This window comes from Balaenoptera ricei, chromosome 5 (assembly GCF_028023285.1).
Source record: "Balaenoptera ricei isolate mBalRic1 chromosome 5, mBalRic1.hap2, whole genome shotgun sequence".
NCBI classification, from domain to species: Eukaryota; Metazoa; Chordata; class Mammalia; order Artiodactyla; family Balaenopteridae; genus Balaenoptera; species Balaenoptera ricei.
This window is the reverse complement of record NC_082643.1, coordinates 43,891,327-43,916,274: the sequence shown is the minus strand read 5'-3', so window position 1 is coordinate 43,916,274 and position 24,948 is coordinate 43,891,327. Positions and strand designations below refer to the sequence as shown.

The window sequence follows — 24,948 nt, the reverse complement described above, 5'->3', positions numbered from 1 at the left end:
TTATAAAAGATATGAAAAAACCCACATATTTTGTTTACAAATATTGCAAGCTTAAAAGATATAGTATTAAAATATTTGGGTTAGCCAAAAAGTTCGTTCGGGTTTTCCCGTAAGCTGTTACGGAAAAACCCGAACGAACTTCTGGGCCAACCCAATATAACAAACTTCAGTAGAATGACTTAAAGACACGGCCACAAATACTGTGACCATGGACTATGGGCTCATGTTTAATATGGGAGATGTCTGTGGGAAGAGAGAAGAGGGAAAGCTTTTTGAAAGTAACCGCATTGTATAATACCACTTAGAAAAACTTAGAGTAACAATTTAAAAATACGACATTAAAAAGAAAGTTAATTTCCTGCAATTAAAAGCTGCATATTGCTTCTGCCTAATATGTGTTCATGCATCTAGCCTGTTCACAGTAAAATCATAATAGACTGTACTCTACCACTTGGTTTTGTAACAAGTATGGCCAGTTCCACCTTGCTACTGTTGATAAAGATGATATTCCTTCTCAGGTATTAACATCACCGGGTTTGGTGTGACATGATGTGACATCACGTGTGACTGTAATAGAGCTTTCATGTAATTAAACTATCAATCATCAGGGATGGCTTTCATGGTTTTCTTTATATTCCAGGCATTATAAAATGTAGTGGTCACCAAATCACAAGAGTAAACTACCTTTGGGGAAATGGGACCAGGATGACCTTTTTTTCTTTTCTGCACCTTTCTTTATTTTTTTGATAATGAACATGTTTATATTTAACAGAAAATATTTAAGTGAAACAAACAAAAAATGTTATTGCCATATTACTACTTTAAAAACTTGAAGACAAAGGGCCCAATTTCAAATATATTTTAATACAGAAAAAAGTGAATAATCACTTGACAAAAATCATATCCTGATTCATTATTGTAGCCTGTATTGCAGAATCTTATCGTCTCACCTGCCTGAAGTATATCATCCAATCAGGGTTACACTGAGAAGCCATATCATAGGGAGTTGTTAGGTAAATTAGATGAAGAAGGCTTTCAAGCACAAGTCCTTCAAGACCTTTCTTCAAGTCTCTGTAGAGACTGTCACAATAAGCCAAATCTATAGTTCCTAAAAGAAAGACACGAATAGTTCATATTTCATAATCACCAAAGGGGGAAAGAGGTGACTTTAAAGAAAGTCTAGTTTAGGAGTTAACTAGAAAAGTCTTTAAAATCTCTTACTATGTAACTTAACACAACTATTTTGGAGGTCATTTTGATAGTATCCATCAACATTTAATAAGTACATACCTTCTGACCCAACTACTCTATTCTTGGGAATCTAACCCAGAGAAACATTTCCACACATATCCAAAAATACATGAACAGAGATGCCCAAGCAGCCTTGTTTATAATGGAGAAAAATCAGGAACAGTGTAAATGTCCATCAATAGGGGAGTGGTGAAATAAATTATGGTATCCATACTATGGATGACTATTGTACTAAAAGAAAAATGAGGTAGATTTAAAGGGATTAACATGTGAAGATGCTCATGCTATTTTATAAGTGAGAAAAGCAAGCTCTGTGTGTGTGTGTGTGTGTGTGTGTGTATATATATATATATACACACACACACATATACACGTACACACAAAAATATTTGGAAGGATATATGTATCAAATTGCTATGAAATTTACAGATAATGTCTGCAAAAATATATACCAAATTGTTATTCTTGGTAAGATATTATGATTTTATGATTGCTGAGGGAGGGGAGCATGAAGGAGGGATGACCACCTTTTTCTCTATATACCTCTACAGTATTCTAAATTACTTGTTTCAAAACACTTTTCAACTTTTTAAAGTTGAAGTAGTCCAACAGTTTGTAAGATAAGATTAATATTATTAATATGAAATTACAAATCCAACTTAACATTACATAATAATTTCTATTTTTTCCAATGCATTTCCTCAGATTAGTAATGAGATTTAGGTAAACTCTTACCCTTAAAAGAAGCTCGTCCCAACTTTGTAATGTGAAAACTATATTGGAACTCTTCTTCAGACCCATGAATAGTGTCTTTTTGTAGAAGTCCTTTTTCTGTCAAAATAGTATCTTTTTGTAGGAGTCCTTTTTCTGTCAAGTATCTAAGTGATTCGACAGTTATTTCCCAGAGACTTCTTTCTTTCAACAAAATCTTCTGCTGAACACCAAAAAATGTACCACTCATAAAGTGATATATGTCACCAAGATTTGTTGCAATCTGAAACAATTCAGGACATCATTAGACCATCTTCCCTAATTCAAGGCAACATTCTGAATGAATAATTAATCAAGATGATGACTCATTTCCATACTGCAAATCTATTTAAATAAAAAACTATTATAAAATCTACATAGTTGCATAAAGGTAATTTTATAACAACATTTTAAAATCACAAGAAAAAAACAATTTAAGGGAGAAGACAGTTATCATATTCATACTGAAAACACCTACACATTTCTCATTCAAAAACCCCTTAGGTTTTTGAATAATTTTTCACAATACCTCCAAAGCTGTGCTCTCTGTTTACTCCTCAATTATCACTAATTCCCACTCAGCCTCCTTCAGAAATCCTTCCTCCACCCCTTTCCAGCCACATGTGAAAACATTCTTTAGCTTTAAAAATTGTATTAAAAAAAAAAACAAACATGGAAAACAAAACTGAAAGCCTCCACTAAAACAGGATCAGGCAATACTTTCCCTGACATATTATCTAAAAATAGATAACAGTTTTTTACTGCTTTTTGTCTCTATCATTCCCATCTCCTTTTCCTGTTCTTTTGCTGCCTTTTTTTCTCCCCACTTACTCACTATTTAAAACTTATAATGGCAATCATAAGTAATACTTAACTCACCACTTGGTATTCAGATGTAGAGCTGTCTCTGAATTAGAATAATTTATATTAGCCAATTTCAATGAAATCAGCAAGTTATACTAAAATATAGTCAATCAATAAGCATATTTCTCTCTCTCACAACTCTGATGATATTGCAACTGGAAAACTTAACTAGTAGTTTCATATTAAACCATTATAAGCGATAACAGAAAATAATACGGAGCACAGACATTTCCTATTGTTTCTCCTTTTAATAAAAATCATTCTTAATATAGTATTCATTCAGGCCAAATTGTACTTTTAAGATACTCACTTTGTAGATTATCAACATACTTAGTTTCTATATTGTTTTTTGGTTGGCCGATTACAGTTAACCATGGGAGTAAACAAATAAACAAAACCCTTTACTTGATCCTTCTGGCTACCAACAGGTTATCTTTCTAGCCCTCTGTGAAAACTTTTAGACATAGTGGTTTAAACCCACTGGTATAGCCTCTGCTTCTGGCTTCTCAAAGCTGGGTTCTTCACTGTTGCCCCAACCTTCAAGTTCAGCCATGACCAACTCCAAAGTCAACCCATTCATTAATTAAAGTGTTTACCAAGTGCCAACCACATGCCAGGCACTGTGCTAGCCACGGGGATTCAGTGATAAATGAGAATAAATGTGGATCCTGCTGTCACAGGGCTTATATTCCACTGGGGTAAAGTTATTAGCCAAATAATGGCACTAACAGGAATACAACTACAAACTGATAGGTGCTATTAAAGGAAAGAAATGTGTTTCTACAAAGCATACAACAGACTGACTGGACTCAGTGGCAAAGGAAGGCTTCCCTGAGGAAGTGGTGGTGAAGTGAAAGTCTGACTGTTAAGTGGGAGTGGGTGAGGGTGAAACTGGAGATGGGGAGGTAAGAAGGGCGAGTCCCAGGCTTACGGAACACTGCAGTAGGAGCAAGTACAGAATGTTTGAGAAATGTAATAGAAGGCCAGCATGTCTGGAGTACAGAGTATACGAAGGCTGTGAGAGATGAGGATGAAGAGACAGGCAGAGGCCAAATCTACCACAGTAGACCATGATAAGGAATTTGGGCTCAATCCTAACAGCAACGGGGAAACAACCAGTGACAAATTTTAAGCAGAAGGGGGTGACACATTCGGATTTCACATTTTGCGAAGATCAGTCTATTGAAGAATTACTTGGAGGGGATGTGGGAAGGCAGGGCAGACAGAGTGAATGCAAAGAGACCAGCTGGGAGACCATTACAGTGATCCAGGCAAGACCGCAGTAGCATGCACCACAGTGTGCAAGCAGCCTACGTAACCTGCCTTTTTGCCTTGGATTCTTTTTTTGTGAAAGCAGTTATATTACTTTATTCAAAGGTATGCAAAGATCAGCGATAAAACATATAAAGTGTCTAGCAGAGCGTCTGAAACATAGTTGTGAGAAACAATAATTGGAGGCTCCCTGTATCCCATGGCCCAACAACTGTTATGATCTCTTATTAAGTCCTGGAGTTTCCATCTCTTCCACCAAACCCTGGACCTAGTCTCTCCAGGGATGCCCACCTCTACCTCCTGCCTCCTGACCTCACACTTCCCTTCTTGCCTCTCACCCCTATCCCACCTGGTTGTTCCTGTCCAGAGGACTTGACTTCTGCTTCAGTTCTAACTCTAAAGATTTTCCCACTTCTCCACCTGGTCTGTAATTCCGGCCTCCTTCCACAGCTATAGCCCTGTTGTGAAGCCCTACCTCAAGGAGTAGGAGGAACCCGGATGGCCTGTCCTCCTCAGGACGGGGCCCAGTAGCCTCCTATGGGCAGGCTTGAAACAATAGCTGCCTATAGGCTAATCTCCTGAGCCGACTCTGCCTGGACTTCTTGCTGCTGTACTTCAATTGTTAAAACAGAATATAACGGTTGCATTGCCAGGCCCATAAAACCAGACCTTTGTGGCCAAGTCAGTTCCCCCAGGATTCCTGTACCTGAGTCACTGAAGTCCCAATTCCCTCCTAATTCCATTGCCTTTTGTGGAGTCCTCACTCATGACATACATATATTTGTCAGATGTATAAATATTCTCCCCCTGCCTTTTCATTTGTTAAGCAGGGTCTTTTGAAGAAAATTTTAAAATTATAATGAAGCCTATTAAATGGATTTTTTTCTTTCATGGTTTATGGCTTTTGTTTCCCACGTAAGAAATCTTTGCCTACCCCAAGGTAGGCTTATCTAAAACCTCTATCTCCTTCAATACCCAGCATTAATTCCTTTTCTTTCTTGTAGTCTTTCACTCTTGTAAATGGCCAGGGGATAGTGCAATATTACACCATTCATCTGCAAGGTAATCAAAATTTGTCTCATGATATCTTTTATTTGTCAATAAAATTTTGGATTTTCACTTAAACCATTCAGGTTGCTGAAGAGAGACTGCATGATAGGTTAAGAACATTGGTTTTGTAGTTAGAGAAAGCTGAATTCAAACCCTGGCTTTGCCACTTTGGGGCTGAGTGATTTGGGCACAAAGTTAAAATTTACTTAAGGATAACCCTAAAAAAGAGGTTTAGCTCAAGAGATATCCTAAAAACGGGAGCTAATTTCTAATCTTAGGAAAAAAAGAGTGTTTTCCCATTATGCCCCACCCAACTTTTTTTTTTTTAATTTTCTGCCTGATAAAGGCTATACTGATCTGACAAATGTTTATGGCCACAGGACTACAATGAACCTTATTCTTAACAATGGCAGAGATGCTGGATTATCCCACATCAGGACCCATGTCTTTAGAGCTCCTTCTATCCTCCATAGTATCCACCAAAGTTTCTTACTTGTAATGGATGCCCCGTTATGATTTGTTGATTTTTCACATTCTTCAGGATTAAAAGTGCACATATAAATCCAGACTCAGATTTATCATGTCACAGACTGTTCTTTTCCACATTAGATTAGAAGTTAACATTTTTTTTCATACTTTGTAGTTTTCAAAACTTTTTAACTTCCATTATCTCAGGTAATAGCAATAAGATATAAAAATATTAAAAAATACCTTCAAACCAATCAAAGAGAGAAACAAAGTTTGGATTCCCTTGGTGAATTCTTGAACAAGTTGGCTGTAACAGTTTTCCAATGGTCTGCTTATTAACTCCAATACCTACAAGAGTTAAAGCGTTATTATAAAAAATAAATTTATGTTTTGCGTTATTATAAAAAATAAATGGTGTTCCATATAAATTTTATATTTTGCATAGATTGTGTGGAGGCTGGGGGAGATAAAAAACATAAAGACAAAAAAATAAGAATTTAGCAGGTGTTCTCATGAAAATGGAAGAAGATAAATAAGGAAAATACTTTTCATGGTTTGCCTGAAATACAAAAGTATTCGAACTACTCTTTCTAATTCTTAATCATGGGGGAGAAGGAAACATTATTTAAAGGAATATTAGTAATTAATTTTTAAAAGACAGTCTCATAAAAGGGCTAGACCAAAGTCCAAGAAAAGACAACAAAATGACCAACCATCCACCAGATTATTACCTGTTGCTTGTCTTTTTCTTGCAATATAAGGATACTCTCCCCAGTAGAATCTATTCCAGCACGGCCAGCCCTGCCAATCATCTGTTTATATTGATTCCTCTTTAAAAATTCTTTAGCAACATAGGGGGCTCTTAAAATAACTCTATGGAATTGATAAAATTAATTAAAAGTGGCACTCCATCTATAGCAATAGCATCTATTTTTTAAAGTTTTCATTATATTTATGTGATATTAAATTTAGTAACATATTACCTCAAAAAAATAGGCAACTACTGTTTACCAAGAATCTATGATGTCCTAGGCTCTTTATGTACATTATTTGTAATCTTACAAAACTCTTGGTGATAATATTCTTACTTATTTACAAAGGAGCTAACTAAAGCATATATACATGTTAAGTCGTTCAGTGAAAGTCACAAAATTAGTAATTACCAGAACCATAACTTGAACTTAAGTCTGCTTAGCTGTAAAACTTACGGTCAATCCACTAGAGCAATAATCTCAAAATAGTTTTGATTTGATACTCCATAAATGAAAAATCTGACCATGGACCACCAACATATGCATATTCATTTATGAGCTTACAATACTGTCAACATAAAATTGTAGATTGCAACTGATTTTGACCTACAAACATGGTGATTTCAATCCTGTTCACATATACAGAAGTTTGTAGCCAGCTTTCCTATTCAAAGGTGAGAGAAAACCTGTCATTTACCTAAAACAATCAGCCTACCTCTTTATTTATAAATCTCAATGGACAGCCAAGATTACCAAATACATGAAGAAAACTAATGACATAAAAGAAAAACAATGAGAACATACAGAAAAAATGTCTGACAGAAGCAGATAATACGCAGAACAGAAAAGAACTTTAAAAAATTCTAATTAGTATCCACAGAAAATTCTAAAGGGTATTGTAGTCATACTATGAGAGCAGACGGTTATAAAGAAAGGACAATAAAAGAGAGTTCTTAGAAATTAAAAAAAATTAATTAATTTAAACAATAGAACAACTGAATAATGAATGAAACATAGTTAATGGAATACAGTTAAAAACTGACTTTGTTATATAGAAAGTAAAGGTGAAGAAATCACATAGCTCATATAGATTGAAAAATGTGTAAGAAAAATTAAGAGATGAAAGCTCAATTTAAGAGGTTTCAACTGTCTAACTGAAGTTACAAAAGCAGAGAACAGAGATAACAGAAGAAAAGAAATAATAAAATAACTGAAAAAAAATTACTCTAAGATGAAGAAAGGCGTAAAACTTTAGATTGAAAGCATGTACCAAAGGGCTAAGCCCTATGAATAAGTAGTAGCTAAACTGGGAGAGTTAGGATTGCAGAATTAGATTTCTCAGTTTCTTGAGTTTCAAACCTCGGCTTTGAAACTCATTTGTTGGCCGTGAAGTTGGGTAAGTTACTTCATTATTCAGTGCCTCAGTCTTCCCTTCTATAAAATGTGGATAATAAAATACAACCTTCCTCACAGAGCTGTTGTGAGGATCTATTAAGTCAATGCATGTAAAGCTGTTATGACATGAGTGAGGGCGTGTAATAGCTGTAATTATTATTATACACTACGACGAAATGTTAAGGTTAAAGAGAAAAGTCTAAAAGCTTCTGGAAAGGGAAAAACAGCAAGCCTATGCAAAAACAAAAATGACCAACACTCGCTCCTCAAAGACATGGAAGAGTACTACAAGGGCCCCAAAGAAAAAAAACTGAACCTAGAATTCTGTTCCTAGCAAGGTGTTCAAGTGTGAGGCTAAAATAAAGACATCTTCAGCTACGCAAAGATTCAAAAATTTTTACTCCCAATGCAGCATTTAAAAAATAATTACCCAAGGATGGCAAAATAAAAAATGGATCATAGAAGGAAGATGTGAGGCACAAGAGGCAGTGGTAGGCAAAAAACAAACAAAAAAAAGGATAATTTACAGGTAAGTTTAAATAACTATTGATTATAAGATGAAAGAAAATTTAAAATCTAGAACTAAAATTCCAGGTAACTGCAACAATACATGAGGCGGTGTAGAAAAATACACAAATGCTAAGACTCTTGTTATGTTCAGCATATGTTATGCTGTTATGTTATGATACATATATGTATCAATATAGTTATTGATTAATTCTAAAATGATAGAAAAACACAGTTGCGTTTTTTAACAGTTTTACAACTGTTAAAAAATTTAAGAGTAACCATTGAAATAAGAGAAAGAGGATACATAACTTCCTCTTTTATTTCAACAACTGTCTGAAAAACCAGAAAACTTAACCAGTGACAGAGTTTGAAAATAAAAGAATAGAAAAAAATATACTTGGCAAAAAATGTAGTCTCAGTATTCAAAATAAAATCACTAAATGAGGAAAACAAGGATGTATTCTATTCACAAAAGGTATAATTCAGCAATAAGGTATTTGCAGTAAACCTTTATATACCTAGTTTTGAAATACAAAGCAAGAACTTTTAAAAATGTAAAAAGGAGAAGTTGACAACTCCATAATTTCAGTGGGAGACTCTGAAATTGACAAATCAAAGAATCACAAAGAAAAAGGAGGAGCTGATGACTAATAACTGTTACATATTGAGCTATAGGAAGCTACATACCCGGGCTTCCCTGGTGGCGCAGTGGTTGAGAGTCTGCCTGCCAATGCAGGGGACACGGGTTCGAGCCCTGGTCTGGGAGGATCCCACATGCCACGGAGCAACTAGGCCCGTGAACCACAACTGCTGAGCCTGTGCGTCTGGAGCCTGTGCTCCGCAACAAGACAGGCCGCGACAGCGAGAGGCCCGTGCACCGCGATAAAGAGTGGCCTCTGCTCGCCGCAATTAGAGAAAGCCCTCACACAGAAACGAAGACCCAACACAGCCAAAAATAAATAAATAAATAAATTAATTAATTAAAAAAAAAAAAAAGAAACTACACACCCAACAGAAAATACATATTTTTTTATGGATGATTTATAAAAACTGACCATTTATTTGTAAAAGTGTCACAAATGACAAAGAGTGGAAATCAATTATACTGGTAATAACCAAAAAGATAATCAAGGATCTACTCTTTAAAAAAAGATACTAGACTCAAAAGTCTTTATGGATGAGTTCTCTAAAGTTTCAAGGAAATCTCTGTTAAATAAACTCTTTCAGATCATAAACAATGGTCAAAAGCTTGCCAACTGTTTCTACACAACCAGGATAATAAACCATAACATCAAAACCAGATAGGGAGAGTAACAAAGAAAGAAGGAATTCTAACAGCAAGAAATCTACTAGTGTTATTTTTCATTAAAATATTAAAGTAAATAAACCAAACAATCAACTGAGCAAATGCTGAAAAAAACATTTGATAAATTCTCACCCACTCCTGAGAAAGAATAAAACAACAAAAAAACTGTTGGCAAGCTAGGAACTGGAAAGTTTTGAGACCGGCCAACAATGACTTATATCTTACCTCCGAGCTGGTAGGTTAACACCTGCTGCTAGGGTGGATGTGCAGGTAAAAAGGCAGAGAACTCCTGCGGAGTAGGCCTCCTCCAAGAGCTTCCTTTCATCACTCGTTAAACCACTATGGTGATAAGCAACTCCAAACGGGATGGTGTGCTTTAAAACAGGACACAGGTTGCCACTGCTGATATTCTTCAAGTTCTTAATCACCTCATGTTTTTCTTTCTCTTTGTGTTTCAGATATTCCCTGGGAAAAAGATGTTAGACATGAACCCTTGATCTTATAGTGACAAAGTACCTAAAATTTTAATTTCAGTAGGTGCATGTAAACATTCTTTTTTTAAAAGAACATATTACTTTTATTGATATAAATACATAGAATGTTCTTAGAATTTTGATTTGACTTCATTAGCTATTAGGCAGTTTCTCTGAACCTCTTGTGGATCACAGAGCCCTGTGAAAATCTGCTTAAAACTAAGGAAAAAAATATTCACATAAACACAACACTTTGCATATAATTTCAAGGATTCATGAACTTCCTGAAGTTCAATCCTGTACCTCCTATGAATCCATGAACTCCAGGTTTAGACCCCTGCTCTAGATGTTACAATTATTTTTTCACAAGAACATACATCTTTAGTGAAGATGATTTGTTTTAAGTCATAAATTTTCTTCTCTGAAGATGAAAACATATATTATTAAATCATATGAATTATATGTAAAACACTGTCTAAACTCTAGCATTTTAGAAGCCTCAGTAATATCCTCCAATGTCTCCTTACCTAGAAGCACCTATTATTTTAAATTCCCTTCTAGAAAAGAAAAAAAGGAAAGAAAGACTAAGTACAACTAACTACTAACTGACTACAAAGCAACAACTTCTGAATACCAGTAGCAAACAAATATAATCCAAGATATAAATATAATACACACAGCTCTATGTTGTTTTAGCATGCTTCATGGAAAGCATAGAGAGCTCTGGCTGGTGCTAACTGCACAAGGACAGTAATTTCACACGAAGCTGGGAAATGGGAGGCCAGGAGACAATGAAGAATTGGGAAGAAAGTGGTCAAGAGTCATCAGTGCAAGAACTAGAAGTGGCTGCTGAGTAGGGAGCAGAGACTTTATGTTATACGTTCCAGCCAGTGTTTGAGGTCCTGAAAGGGACAAATCCTTCTCAAGGAATTAAGACTTATGGATAATCACCCCATAATTTTAGAGAAGGGAGACATTATTTGTACCTGACCAGATAAGACATAATTACATGGAGAAGGGTTTTGTGGGAGAAGTTGAGATGTGAGCTGGGCCTTGAAGAACAGGTGTTAGAGAGGCAGCAATGAGGGGGCAGGAAAGTGCAGTGTTGGCAGAGGGTAAAGCACGATTGTAGGCATAGAAATGGGAAGTTCAAGAATAAACAAAGAAGACAAGTAGTTCAGTCTGGATGAAGTGCAGGGTGGATAAAAAAAGGAAGAAATAAGGACAGAAAAGTAAGTTGAGTCATTATCTTAGCGTGAATTCTAGGCTAAGAAGCACTGTGGTATCATTTTCAGGGACATTTTTAGGGAAAGTGGTATGACCAGAGCTCTGGCAGTTGTCAGTAAATAGTGTTTAAAAGACATCCTTAACTTAGAAGTCAAAGGTGGTAATAGCTATAAAAAAGATAATTTTCCTTGAGATTGAGACAATCACTTGGGAAAAAATCTGCTTCAGTCTTTGCACTTAGACATACAAACATATTCTAGGTGATTTTACTATACCTGCTTCACATGAAATTTATGATTAGAAGGCAAATCATTAAGACATAGGCTGATATTCCAGGACTCTCATGAAATTATGTTTTAAGGACAATACTGAGATCAGAAACCATTTAGCCCCAGATTTTACTTCATCTACATGTAAACTACAGAATAATATAAAAAAGTATGCTCTAAACATGACATTTTAGTCAACAGCCACCAAAAAAGGGGGCTAAGCTATACTCAGAACATTCACCTTACGAAAGCAGCAAGTAATATGGAAAATGTATTTTAGAGGACGTTTTCCTTCAGAAAGAGTTTAAGAAAGTATCAAGGGTCCATAATAATTCATTAACTAAGGGTTCTGGAGAACCAAATTTTTAAGTAATTCAATATTAAACATCAACATTTATGACCCAAATAAACTGTTACCACCAAAAAGCAAAATAAGTCAAGGATATAACTTGACTAATAATAAACCTCACATCTCCCAGTCAAAAGTTTGTCTCTAAATTTCCCCATCACTTAGTCAGTGCTACACTACCTTATTTTAAGAAAACAACTGATTTACTGAGAATATCTCAATGATAATTTAATCTCCTTAGGTTTTTATAATCTACATCATCACTGTAAAGGCAGACTCTGTTACTGAAATGGGAAACTCCTGAACTTTACCCCGAACATCTGCATCTCTGTGCTAGTCAATGAATTTAACTCTATATTAGATCAATCCATGATGACAGCAGGATTGGGAGGGGAGGCGGAGGATGGCTAGATTAGAATCCATAGTACTGGTCTGTGAACAGTGATATAGCACTGGCTCAGGGGCCAAAAAGAAGTCTGAAAAATATGATAAAACTACACATGGGACAAAAAGGTACAGAAAAAACTAAACTGTTCATACTAAAGTTCATTTTATACTTATCTCTACGACATTAACAGAACCAACATTAAAATTTTATAGTATAAAATTACAAACTAACACATTTCTTAATTATTTAGGAAATTCAATTCAAATGTCCCCACAACCTAAGTGTGAAGTTTACTAAGAAAACAAAGGCAACAGTACTTAATTAAAAAGAAAGTTAAGCTGAAGATATGATTCATCCATGCAGTGATCAATGATTTGTCCTCTGATCATGTAGGCCAGCAGTTGACCTTGGCTGCATGTTGGACTCTGCCTGGGAGCTTTACAAAATAATGGTGCCTAGGTCCCACTCCCATATATTCTGATTTGTCTTGGATGTAGCTTGGGCACTGAAATTTTAAAAAGGCCCCAAGACGATTCACTGTGCAGCCAAGCCATTATATTAGTCAGCATTCTCTAACATGTAGAATTTTTCTCTGGCCATTTCACATATGTGAATTTCACAGTGCAATTTTCTTCAAGGTCAGGGCCTTTAGAATCTATTATAACAACTTAGTATAATGTTCTGCAAGAAGTAATTAGTGCATGTTGAATAAACAGAACATACAGCATGTAAATCATAATAAAAATAAAACAGAATATTTTAAAAAGAGTAACATACTTGCTTAAAATTTTGCATATCATTGCTGCTACGTTTTCACAGTTCTTCTTAGTGGGACAAAAAACTAAGCAGGAATAATTGGGAATAACTTCTGTCACCAATGCTACCAAGTGATCAGGATCCATCTTTTTCAGAGTATCAGAATACTGCACAACAAGATTTAGGAACAAGGTAGTTAGCAACCGTGAAAGCCTTTCATTTTACCAGTGTAAAAGGTAAGTAAAAAGGTACGCTTTGAAAGGTAAGTAAACCAACCATAGATTTGAACTTCTCATTTAAAATATGATCATTTAAAAGAAAAGATACAACCTATATTAAACAGCAAAATGTTAAGTCCCACTTTTCTCTTGGGTTATTAGGGTTTCGTTAGGTGTATTTAGTTTTAAATAAAGGAAGTGAAAATAGTTAATGTTATTAATAACCCCACTGCACGCCCATCTCCACTGAAGCAGAAAAAGTCCACAGAAACACAGATTGATCCTAATAATAGTCAAAGAACTGCATAAATAAGCTAAACCTCCTGCTTTTACTAACAGTTTTCAAAAACACAGATTCAATCATACTACAGGACATATTTTCAGAAATAAAAAATATATTTATCAAGCAGATGCAAAGAACTCAAAGAACGTGAAGAAAAATGTAAAGTTATTTAAAATCTCCTCACTTCCTTAGACTTTACTGAAAACTAATTAAGATACAGATTTAGAATAATATACCTTTACAGAATTCTAAAACTGTTGTAAAATCCCTTTCTTCCCCTTTTAATGTTCTTCACATAAATCACAGAACATTAACATAGTATACATTAACATTTTCATACACCAGTATCTGAGCTATACAGCCCACAAATATTTCTTCTTGTTTTGCTGTTGTTGCTGAATGAATAAACATTTATGAGAGAGGTCTCCAAACTTTCTTGGTTCCTGGAGCCCCAAGGTCAAAAGAAATAACTAACAGTTCTGATTGTTAGGTAGTTATGTCCAAACAACTTAATAAGTATGTATTTCCTCACAAATTAGTAGCCATCTAAATAAATAATACACATCAATTGAATAAAAAATTTTTTTATTTCATTCTTAAATAGCCATCAGAGCCCACTAACAGGATGTGCACACACTGGGCCCTGCAGTCTTTCAAACCTTAGAAATCCTCATTTCCTGTCCCACATTGATTTTCACATGGTATTTGCTAACAGTAAGTGCAAAAACAACCCCCAACTTCACAAAGGTACAATAGCGTAGAAAGGAATGTAGTGTGATCTAATGTTGACATTGGAAACTGCCTATCTTGAACCACACCACACTGTTTGTGTGGTGTCCAAGAGTTGTCAAGCATCAGTTGTTTCTCTGAAACAACTAAACTACCCCATGGTACCCATGCAACTCTTTTGTGGTGCCCCAGGGAAGCTGGGCACAAAGTCTGGGAACCTCACCTTCAGGGATTATCAAGGTTACCTTATAGTTAAGGAGACGTGAAAAAGTCATGCCATTCTCAGCTTTGCTGTCAACCTCATATATTGCGTCCTTTATTTTCAGATACTCTTTTAATTCAACCTCGAATTAAAAGGACATTTACAATTAATATCATATGTAAATTCCTTTTTCCAGAGTATCAAATTTTGTAAAATGTTGTAAAAAGGAAAGATATACAAAAATTTTAGCTTTTCTAAGGTATGTAGAATGCTTCAACTTAAAAGTTATTTCTTTCCCATCTAAGTTTATTTTTCCCTTTAAATCAAAACAGGGATTAATATCCTTGAAGAAATACTTATGAATTGAATAGCCACATATCTAAAAGAAAATCAGATACCTGTATGTGTCACAAGAGGAAGTATAAATGAGTCAAGTGTTCACACTCTATCTTTTATTAAGGAGTTATTTGTGGTATTCCTCAAGATTTAAAGATGCATTAATCATCAGTTTTAATCTAAAAATGACCAAATTATTAATTTAACCATTTGTAGACAAAAAAAGTTTGTAAATACAGCTCATTGAATTTTTAAAAGAACAGCATCTACTTTGACAATTAAGGTCAGAAAATATCTCTTGAAAATTCTCATATTTGGTGTAAATGTAAAAACACTAAATTTCAAATTAAAATTTGGTGATTCTAAAAAAAATTATTTTCTGAAAACCTATTTAGACACAGAAACTACAGACAGAGTATATGTACATTATAAATTACTTTCGAATAACTATGAACTACATTTATTTACTTTCTTCAAGTCTTTTAGGAATGCTGTTATTGGGGAGTTTAAATTTAAATCCATGTGAAGTCTTAACTTATTTAGAAAAAGCACTAAAACTACCAAAGCATAAATATTTGAAAATATTTTAACTTTTAAGATAAATTTTTTTATGTGCCAATAACTTGAAACATGAATCCCTAAATTCTCACTGAATGAAAAAATTTACCTTACAGAATATAAAGTAGAAAAGCAGAATGGGTCTGAAAAATTTCATTCAATAAATATTCATCGAAGGCCCATGGGTCAGGCACTGTTCCAGGTGTTACCCATACAGTACTGACCCAAGCCAAGATCCCTGACCTCTACACACAAACTTGCTACCATTCAGCCATGGTGAGTGGCATTATGTTCCTTCACTACTCTTAGAATTTTTATACAGTACATTTGCTACTTCTCTTTCTAAATAGAAGATGATACATAACAAACCAAACCTTAGGTACATACTGGTCTAAACTGACTCGTGTAATATTCTGCTTGCAGGAACTCTTGTAGGTCTTCAACATTGTTTAATGTTGCACTCATACCAATAATTTGAGTTGTTTCTAAAAAAAAAAAAAAAACCCAAAGTATTGAGGAAAATGTGTTACTTAGTATACCATAACAGTAATTTTAGCAAACTTTTAGTGTTCTTATTCTTCCTGAGTGATTTGAGAAAGAGGGGGCAGGTAAGAAAAATACCAACACAGTTGACCCTTGAACAACATGAGGGTTAGGGGTACCAACCTGCTTCGCAGTCGAAAATCCATGTAAAACTTATAGTCGGTCCTCCATATCCCCAGTTCTGCATCCCTGGATTCAACCAACCACAGATCATGTGGTACTGTAGTACTTACTATTGAAAAAAATCCACATATAAGTGGACCCATGCAGTTCAAACCTGTGTTGTTCAACGGTCAACTGTATAATACCAGAGTATTAATCTGGCAGATGATATTACTCAGAAGAGAGGTATAAGCTGGTAACACAGATTGGGAGCCATCAAACACAAGAAGCCCCTGAAGTCATGAGTATGGATGAGAATTAGCAAAAACTGTATGAAGCAAGAAACAAGAGAAGAGTCTAAGGTGAATCTATGGTAACACCAATGTACATGATGAATACGCTTAGAAAGCAGTGTCACAAAGGAGAACAAAAGGAGAAACTAAAGAGACTCCTTTCATTCATATCTATTAAGTGTAAGGCATTGGTGACAGAAGGACAAATAAGTATACAGCAGTAGCAAAGACGTGTCCATTATGTGCAGGTACTATGCTAGATGCTGTACAAAGACTGACTCATGCTATCTTCACATCAATTCAGTGAGGAAGGTTCTATTACTATCATCCATTTTTGATGCATAAGGAAAAAGAGGCACAGTTACTATAACTTGCCCAAGGTCACAGACAAAGTTAAAAGTGAGCCAGGATTTGAATCCAGCTCCAGAGTCTGCCCTTAGCCATTATGCTATGCTATCTCTCAATGCTAACACATGATCAGTCTTACAGACAGATAGTAGGGAAACCAAGACAGAATGATGTTTCAGCATCCAAAGGAAAAATGAATGATAAATAATCAAATGCTGAAGAGAAATTAAGACAAGGACAGTCAGTGTACACTGGATTTGACAAGTAGATGATCATTTTTCCCCTCTTCCTCTGCTTTATATTTTTCCATAGAATTTGTCACCATCTGACACACCGTATGGTTTCTTGTTTATCTGCTTATTATCTGTTCACTTTCACTGAAATATAGGTTTGATAAAGGCAGGGCCTGATGCACAGGGGGTACTCAATAAATATTTTTTTAATAAATGATTATAAAGTGCTACAACCTGACTAAATAGCACTGTTATCAAAATTTTAAAAATAATTCTTAAGATTTGACCTTTATGATTAATAATTTTCCATATATAAACTATTACAATATATAACAACTAATAAGCTATTGCAATAGTATATCAAAAAATAATAGAGAAGATATTTAGAATATTTCATATACATTTAAAGACTATCTGATGTTGTAAAATAGCTCCTTAAAGTGACTATTCATATACAATGTTTTCTTGGTATGATGATCATACTGATGGTGGCAACAGCAGCAAACCCTTATTGTGCTACGTGCTAGGCATGGCTGAATGCGTCCGTTACATGTGTTAACTCATATAATCCTCACAACAATCCCATCTGGTTGGTACCATTATTATCCCCATTTTACAGATGAAGAAAGAGAGGTTGAGTCACATGCCTAAGTATACATAGCTAGTAAGTGGAGGATACTGATAGGGGACATTCTCAAATGCTAACTTCATTTATCTTCACAGTTCTACTCACTCATCCATTCTTCCGACAAAAATTTATAAGCTTACTTTAGACATAAAAAACTAAGGCAGAAAGCTTAAGTACCTTACTCTAGGTTACATGATCTAGCTAGTGACAGAATTAAGTCTTTTATAGGCCTCTTGATTATAAATCAATTAGTGACCACATCTGAAAGAATACTTACTGCTAGTGTAGAGGATTTTTGCTAGAGTCATTTCCAGTATAGCCCCACGGCTTCCTTCACCAATCATGTGCAACTTTGAGATTTAAAAAAAAAAGGGAGAAAAGTAAATCTGCATAGAATACCTATATAAAACAAGCATACATTTGATGAAATGAAGAAGCAATCTTTGCTTTATAACTCAAGCATTTTCGTTATGGCAACTAGAGTACACATACTTTATTTCACTGGTATTTTAAGTTAATGAGGTTGTCCCGAGGACAACATTCTGGCATCTGGAATTCATAAGTACTATTATAAAACTGAACATATATACATATATTCACTCTTCATGAAACACTTGACACAAAACTGAATTTAAGACTACCATGCATGGGGGCTTCCCTGGTGGCGCAGTGGTTAAGAATCCGCCTGCCAATGCAGGGGATGCAGGTTCGAGCTCTGGTCCGGGAAGATCCCACATGCCGCGGAGCAACTATGCCTGTGCACCACAACTACTGAGCCTGCGCTCTAGAGCCCGCGAGCCACAACTACTGAGCCCACATGCCACAACTACTGAAACCCGCGCACCTAGAGCCCGTGCTCCACAATGAGAAGCCACAGAAATGAGAAGCCTGTCCACCACAACGAAGAGTAGCCCCTGCTCGCCGCAACTAGAGAAAGCCCTCGCACAGCAACGAAGACCCAATGCAGCCAAAAATAAATAAAATAGATACATTAAATAAAAAATGTTTAAAAAAAAAAATTACCATGCATGAAACGTCTTCATCTGTGTTATCTATATATTAAAATAAATTACTTATCCTCATACAGGTATTAAGCAGATCCACATAATAATAAATGTTAGTATAATAAAAATGTTGATAAATTAATAAATGGAGTAACCAACCTCATCTACAACAACCAGACCCAGACTGTTAATCCTTTCGGTTTCAATCAAGGAGTTCACCAGACTATGTCCTTTTTCAATAGTGGCAATATATAGTGATTTCTTTTCCCTTCTTTTAATTGGAGGAAATTTTCCTTTGCTTCCAGCATATTCTTCAACAAAGAAACCCAGTTCTATACCAAAAGTTGACAAACCTGAAATCTAGAATATTAGTTAAAATAAACAAAAAAAATCAGATAAGAATCCTAATTATTAATTGTTCACAGGGATTTAAAAAATCTAAAATAATGTTTAATACCAAACAATGGGAACAAGGTCACAGATAATACATACCTATATATATATATATATATATATATATAAGAAATGTCATAATTAATGTATTAATCTTTGCAAATAAATGCCACTTTTAAACTAGATAATATAAATATAAATTTTAAGTGTCTCCTCTGATGTTAAAAAAAATCAAAATAACTCATTTATTTTGATAAAATAATTGGTTAGTTTCTCCTTGAAAAAGCAGGCTAAATATCAATACAACATGTAAAATGGAGTTTAAGCCACAGGTTTAGAAAAAAATAAAACCCCTTCTGAAACAGGTAATTAGAAGAGATTTTCGGTTAAGTACTCTACACTGCATTTGCACATCCTAAAAATAATAATTCTCCATCATTAATAGAGATACCTTTTCTCAGTCAATAAAAAGTTGTTACATTTATGCTAGTTTTTATATCTGAATGTGGAAATTACATTAGCAAATACCACTTGTTAAAAAAAAATCACACCTTTTCTTGAACAATTGCCACATATGGTAGGATCATTAAAACATCTTTTCGCCGGCAAAGCAGTTCTTGCAGCATTAAAATCTCAGCCACGAGGGTTTTTCCACCACTTGTTGGCAAGGAATATATTAAATTTTTTCTTTCTTGCACAGAATTCAATGTTAAGCAAGCATGTTGCCATTCTGTGGAATTGAAAAAAAAAAAGCCTTATTTTCCCCTTCTACAATCTCAAAGTTTTCTAAGAAGAAAAAGTCAAATTTTACCCTGTGTAGCATCTTCTCATAGTGATAAAAAAAAAAAAAGGCTTATTTTCCCCTTCTACAATCACAAGGTTTTCTAAGAAGAAAAAATCAAATCTTACCCTGTGTAGCATCTTCTCATAGTGATAAATGTAACTATATATCAATGTTAATCGTCAAAATCCTCAATGCATGGTGTGCATTCTAGTTCAGGCCTGGTCAGTGAGGTGGGCAACTAGCCCACCTATTTGCCAGCTGCAGGCTGAGGTCTAAGATTCCACAGGGCAGACAGCGCCTGCTGGACAAGAGATGTCTGTCACCTGGGACATCGGAGAGGCTAACGGGCACTTCAAGGATCTGTGTGAATTCTAAGGCCTTCCTCTTATGTTCTGCAAGGACACTGCGTAAGCTTCCCTTCCTCATTCACCCAAATACCATCTTAGAGAGAAACAGGGCGAGAAGGAATAAAATTTATGAGGTTTTACACAAACTAAGAAAGACTATTCAACCAGCTCTCACAGGGAGCTGAAGTTTGAATGGCCTGAATGCCACCTTAAACTGATTGATGAGACAGTTTAAACCATAAAAGACTAGGATTATTAACTAGGACATCCAGGATTTCTACAGCTTAGCAAGGTGGAATTTATGAAAAGGATCGCATCAGATCCAAAACAATGTGAAAACTAGTATAACTACTCTGTAGGAAAATTTGACAAGGTGGATCATCAAAAGTCTTCAAAATATGCATCATTTTTATCCCTAGAAAAATGGGCAAAAGATATGACATTTCACACCAGGGAGAAATGCAAATGGCTAATAAATACATGAAAAGATGCTCTATTGTTACCTATTAGGTTGGCAAAATAAACAAATAAAAAATGTTAAACAGCTACCAAGAAAAAAGCCCCCCCACACATAAAATCCAGAGTTGACTAGAGTGGACACGAACAGGCATTTCTGTGTATGGTTGATGAAAGCATAAACTGCTACAATCTTTTTGGAAAGCAATCTAGCAGCATCAAAAATAAAACTGCACACTGCCTTTGATCTAGCAGTATTACTTGTAGAACTCTACACCTACAGAAATAAAAGTAAGGGTATATATATATAGGTTATGTGCAAGATGTTCACCATAGTATTGTTTATATATAACAAAGAGCCATCAAGGGGTAAAGACTGAATTATTGCACAATCATATGATGTAATTCTCAGCCTGAAATATTTGCAAACGACTATGTATTTTTACTTTATAAGTATCTCAATATTTTACAGCACAGGAAAATATAGCCATTATATTGCAATAACTTTATTTACTTATTTTTTTATCTTTTGGCTGTGCCGTGCTGCATGTGGGATCTTAGTTCCCCGACCAGGGATCGAACCTGTGCCCCCTGAAGTGGAAGCATGGAGTCTTAACTACTGGACTGCCAGGGAAGTCCCCTGTAATAACTTTAAATGGAGTATAATCTATAAAAATACTGAATCACTATGTTGTACACCTGAAACTAATATTGTAAATCAACTATGCTTAAATAAAAAATTTTCAAAAATATTTGAATATTTAATACTTAAATATTAAAATACTTCCGACTAGTATCACCCACTAGTTATCAAACTGCAGATGTCTGTGTGAAAATACAACTTGACCATATCCACATTTTATCCAACTCAGAGTTTTAAAGTATAAAATGACCAAAATAATGAATATTCAGGAATAACATCTATCTTCACACACTAAAAAAAAAAATTACATTAACTTAGTTCCCAACATTTCTATAAAACAAATTAAGCATAATTCTACACTTAAGAGGCAAAAATAACAGTATAAGGTTGAAGTTCTCTAGCTCAGTGGCTCTCAAACTTTCCACACATCAGAATAACCTGGAGGACTTACTAAAGCAGATTGCCAGGTCCCACCCCAAGGTTCTGATTCAGGAAGGCTAGGGTGGAGCCTGGGAATGTGCATTTCAACAAATTTCCAGGTGCTGCTGCTGCTGCTGCAGTAGGAACTGCACTTTGAGAAGCACTGCTTTAGCTCAATGAAAAGCAGCACACATATTTATGCTTTAACTTGGTCATCCTTAAGCCAGATTTACAAATAAAAAGGGATTTAAAAAAGTTATTTACTGGGACTTCCCTGGTGGTCCAGCGGTTAAGAATACACCTTCCAATGCAGGGGACGCGGGTTCGATCCCTGGTCCAGGAACTAAGATTCCACATGCCACAGGGCAAACTAGGCCCGCGTGCTGCAGCTAGAGAGAGGCCCGCACACCACAACGAAAGATCCCGCATGCTGCAACGAAGATCCTGCGTGCCGCAGCTTAAGACCCAATGCAGCCAAAAAAAAGTTATTTACTGAAGTTCTTACTTAGAAGCAATCAATATAATTACTGACAGTCATTACCAACGTCTAATTTGGCATGTCCTTGACACAGAACTGGAAAAACAACTATTATTATTATCCCTTTTTAACAGAGCAGGAACTAAGGCTCAGAGTGCAAAACCTGTGTTTGAGTGACACGGCCAGAATTCATAACTAGGCTGACAAACCCCAGCAGTTGAGAACCTACCAGAGTGTACCAGGCACAGTGCTAGTCACATAAGAAAAAGATGAGTTAGATAGAGCCCTGCCCTCAGGATACTCATTCTGGCAGGAGATGCACATTAGACAAAAAACAAGGTGCTAGGAGAAAAGCAGAGGGAAGAAAGTTAACATCTACTTCAAGGGCAATATACACCTGTAGCTCTTAAACTGCAAACCTTGCAATTTAGAATTTGTTAGACTCTTGTAGAGCCTTATATTAGACTTTGTTTCCTGTAGTCCTATTTCTCCAACCTGATCGTCTTCTCCTGAGATGAGAACTCATGTTTTCATGTGGTTCATAAGATACTAACTTAGGAGTTTCAGAAATAATTATGAAGTAATTGGATGATAGGCTGCTTTTCAGGGATGGAAGCAAGTGTCCCTTCTGTCTAAAATGACACATATTTGAAATATATGCAAGGACCCAGGATTTTTTAAAAACGTTACAAGACAAATGAATTATTAATACTATTTCTTTGCACTTAAATCCTAATGTTAGCTGTCCTTAAAAATGTTTAGTTTTAATCAAACTAAACAGTTCAGTCAGTTTTACAAATACTGACTTCTTTCACTCAAGACATATGAGTAGTCAATGGAATTTCAGCAACTAAGTTTTGGTAGTAAAGTTAAGAGCCAGCCAAGGAAGCATTAGCTAAGAAAACTGAGGAGCAGCTAGACAATCAGAGAAAAAAAACCAAGAGTGGAATGTCAGGAAGTCAAGAAATGGGTGTTTCAAGAAGAGTTTGGTCAATTTTGTCAGGTAAGCAACTGTCAAAGAAGGTAAGAACTAAAAGTATCACTGAGTTGCGACCCCCTAGTCATTATATCTTAAGTGACAGCACAGAACCCAGAGTTGGAGTGGACTGGGAATTATCTGAAGTGAGGAAAGGGAGGCAGCAAGGATAACACGTTGGAGAAGTGTGGCCACGAAGGGAAGGAAAGAAGTTCAATAGTAGCAGGATAGGGATGGAAGGCTCAGAGAGGACTGATGTTTCGATTTGTTTTAAGGGGAGAAATATGACCATGGAAGCATCAGTTTTCTTTTGATTTGCATCAATATTATGGTAATGATGGTAAATTATTTTCATTCCAGCAAAAAACATTACCATATAATTTTTCAATTCCCTTGAACTGAACATAAAGGTCTCTCACTTTGCTGGGTAATGAATAAAAAGGACCAAGGTCATCTAATGATGACTCAATTGTTTTCTTAGCGACATTAATTTCTTCAGATAGGAGAGTCTCTTTGAGCTGTTTAGTCCTAGAAAATACTGGTGTTTGGGCCTTGGCATTTCCAGTCATGGTATTTTTTAGATGATCTTTAAGACTTTTTCTCCTATTCGCATCTGAACTAGTTTTGACTTTAGAAGAGGATTCATCAGTTTGCTGTGGTTGCTCTATGTTATTAATGGGCAATTCCTTGTTCACAGTCTTGTGAGAGGATGAGTTCCAATCCCTCTTTTCAGTAGATGGATCACCCAAATCATCTGAAGAGTTATATAAATTTTCAAAGAATAAAACCTGTGAAGAAGGTATATCATACAAAACATCAGTTGCAGGTTCAATAGAGACCTTTTCATGCCCGCTCTGGTTCTTCGTGTGCTCATCTATTTTTAATTCAGTACAGTCGCCTACAGTAGTCATGCTGAGTGTGTTGTGTTTAATGCTTTCTGAACAAAGATCTTCAGTGGCATGGTCTGTAGCATGTTTCCTATGTTCAGGAAGTTGCAAATATTTTTGTTCCAGGTCATCAACTTGAGCTAAAAAAGAGTTTTCAGCAAAGCTATCATAGTCACCAAACAGGTCCTCTTCACTGTCAATATTCTGGAAAGAAAACAAAAAGATTTATGGTCATTTCTAGCTTCATTAAGAATAAAAGTTTCAGCTGAGGGCTCTATCAAGCATATAGTTATATGGTCACTTATGGTTCACAGACCTAAATGTAAATCAGCCTGTAAAATAGATACTATCAACCCATTTTACAGATCAAGAAATGGAGGCCCAGAGAGGTTAAGCGACTGGCATAAACTGTCCTCCTAGTGATGCTGGGATCCTAATTGTTAAGCTAGTGCTAAATCCTTAAAAATGGCAGCAAGACCGATAACCATCTACTGGAAGGGGAGAAGTTTCTGATAACCGCAGTACCGTTTCACCTCCGATACTCCAATCTGCAGAGACTGGCCTGTAATAAAATCATGCTTGTACCACTGGACACTCCAAGGAGATTGTTCTTAGAAATCTGGAATTGAAAGGGAGAGTCTGACTTGGTATAGTCTATAAACAGAAGAGATGTAATTTGGAGGTAGCAATATAGGGGAGTGATTAAGAACCCAAGATTTGGAGTAGGAAGTGTAGTTTCTTAACTTCTCAGGGACAGATTTCTGTTGTAAAATCTAGATAACGTAAATAGTTTAACAAAGTACCCAGCACATAATAGGTCTGCAGTAAATGGTAGATTTTTAGTACAAGGAGCAGCAGAAACTTGTAAGTCTAGGTTTGCGTCCCGGTCATGCCACTTACTTGCTGCGTGTACAACTTTTGTCTCGGGGTTTCATACCTATATAAAAATGGGGCTAACAGTGCGACACCTCACAGGTGAGGATTAACCGCGATAACAAAGACGAGGT

General features: G+C 35.6%; 1 protein-coding gene across 9 annotated transcripts in view; it reads right to left on the bottom strand.

Annotated features, from left to right (window-relative positions):
* The window catches only part of HELQ (helicase, POLQ like), a 37,024-nt gene that overhangs the window by 11,325 nt on the left and 751 nt on the right, over positions 1–24,948 (bottom strand). For 2 of the 9 annotated variants that reach the window (XM_059922713.1, XM_059922711.1), the window contains exons 2-13: positions 23,428–24,145; positions 19,502–19,680; positions 18,717–18,917; positions 17,831–17,903; positions 15,794–15,891; positions 14,556–14,654; positions 13,102–13,247; positions 9,844–10,083; positions 6,387–6,528; positions 5,899–6,003; positions 1,987–2,245; positions 951–1,108 (exon numbers count right to left, since the gene is read on the bottom strand). In XM_059922713.1, coding sequence (XP_059778696.1) covers positions 951–1,108; positions 1,987–2,245; positions 5,899–6,003; positions 6,387–6,528; positions 9,844–10,083; positions 13,102–13,247; positions 14,556–14,654; positions 15,794–15,891; positions 17,831–17,903; positions 18,717–18,917; positions 19,502–19,680; positions 23,428–24,145 — 2,418 coding nt within the window. Of the gene's footprint in view, positions 1–950; positions 1,109–1,986; positions 2,246–5,898; positions 6,004–6,386; positions 6,529–9,843; positions 10,084–13,101; positions 13,248–14,555; positions 14,655–15,780; positions 15,892–17,830; positions 17,904–18,716; positions 18,918–19,501; positions 19,681–19,859; positions 20,036–23,427; positions 24,146–24,948 lie in introns of those variants that run through there. The other 7 variants (XM_059922714.1, XM_059922716.1, XM_059922715.1 and 4 more) reach the window with 7 other exon arrangements.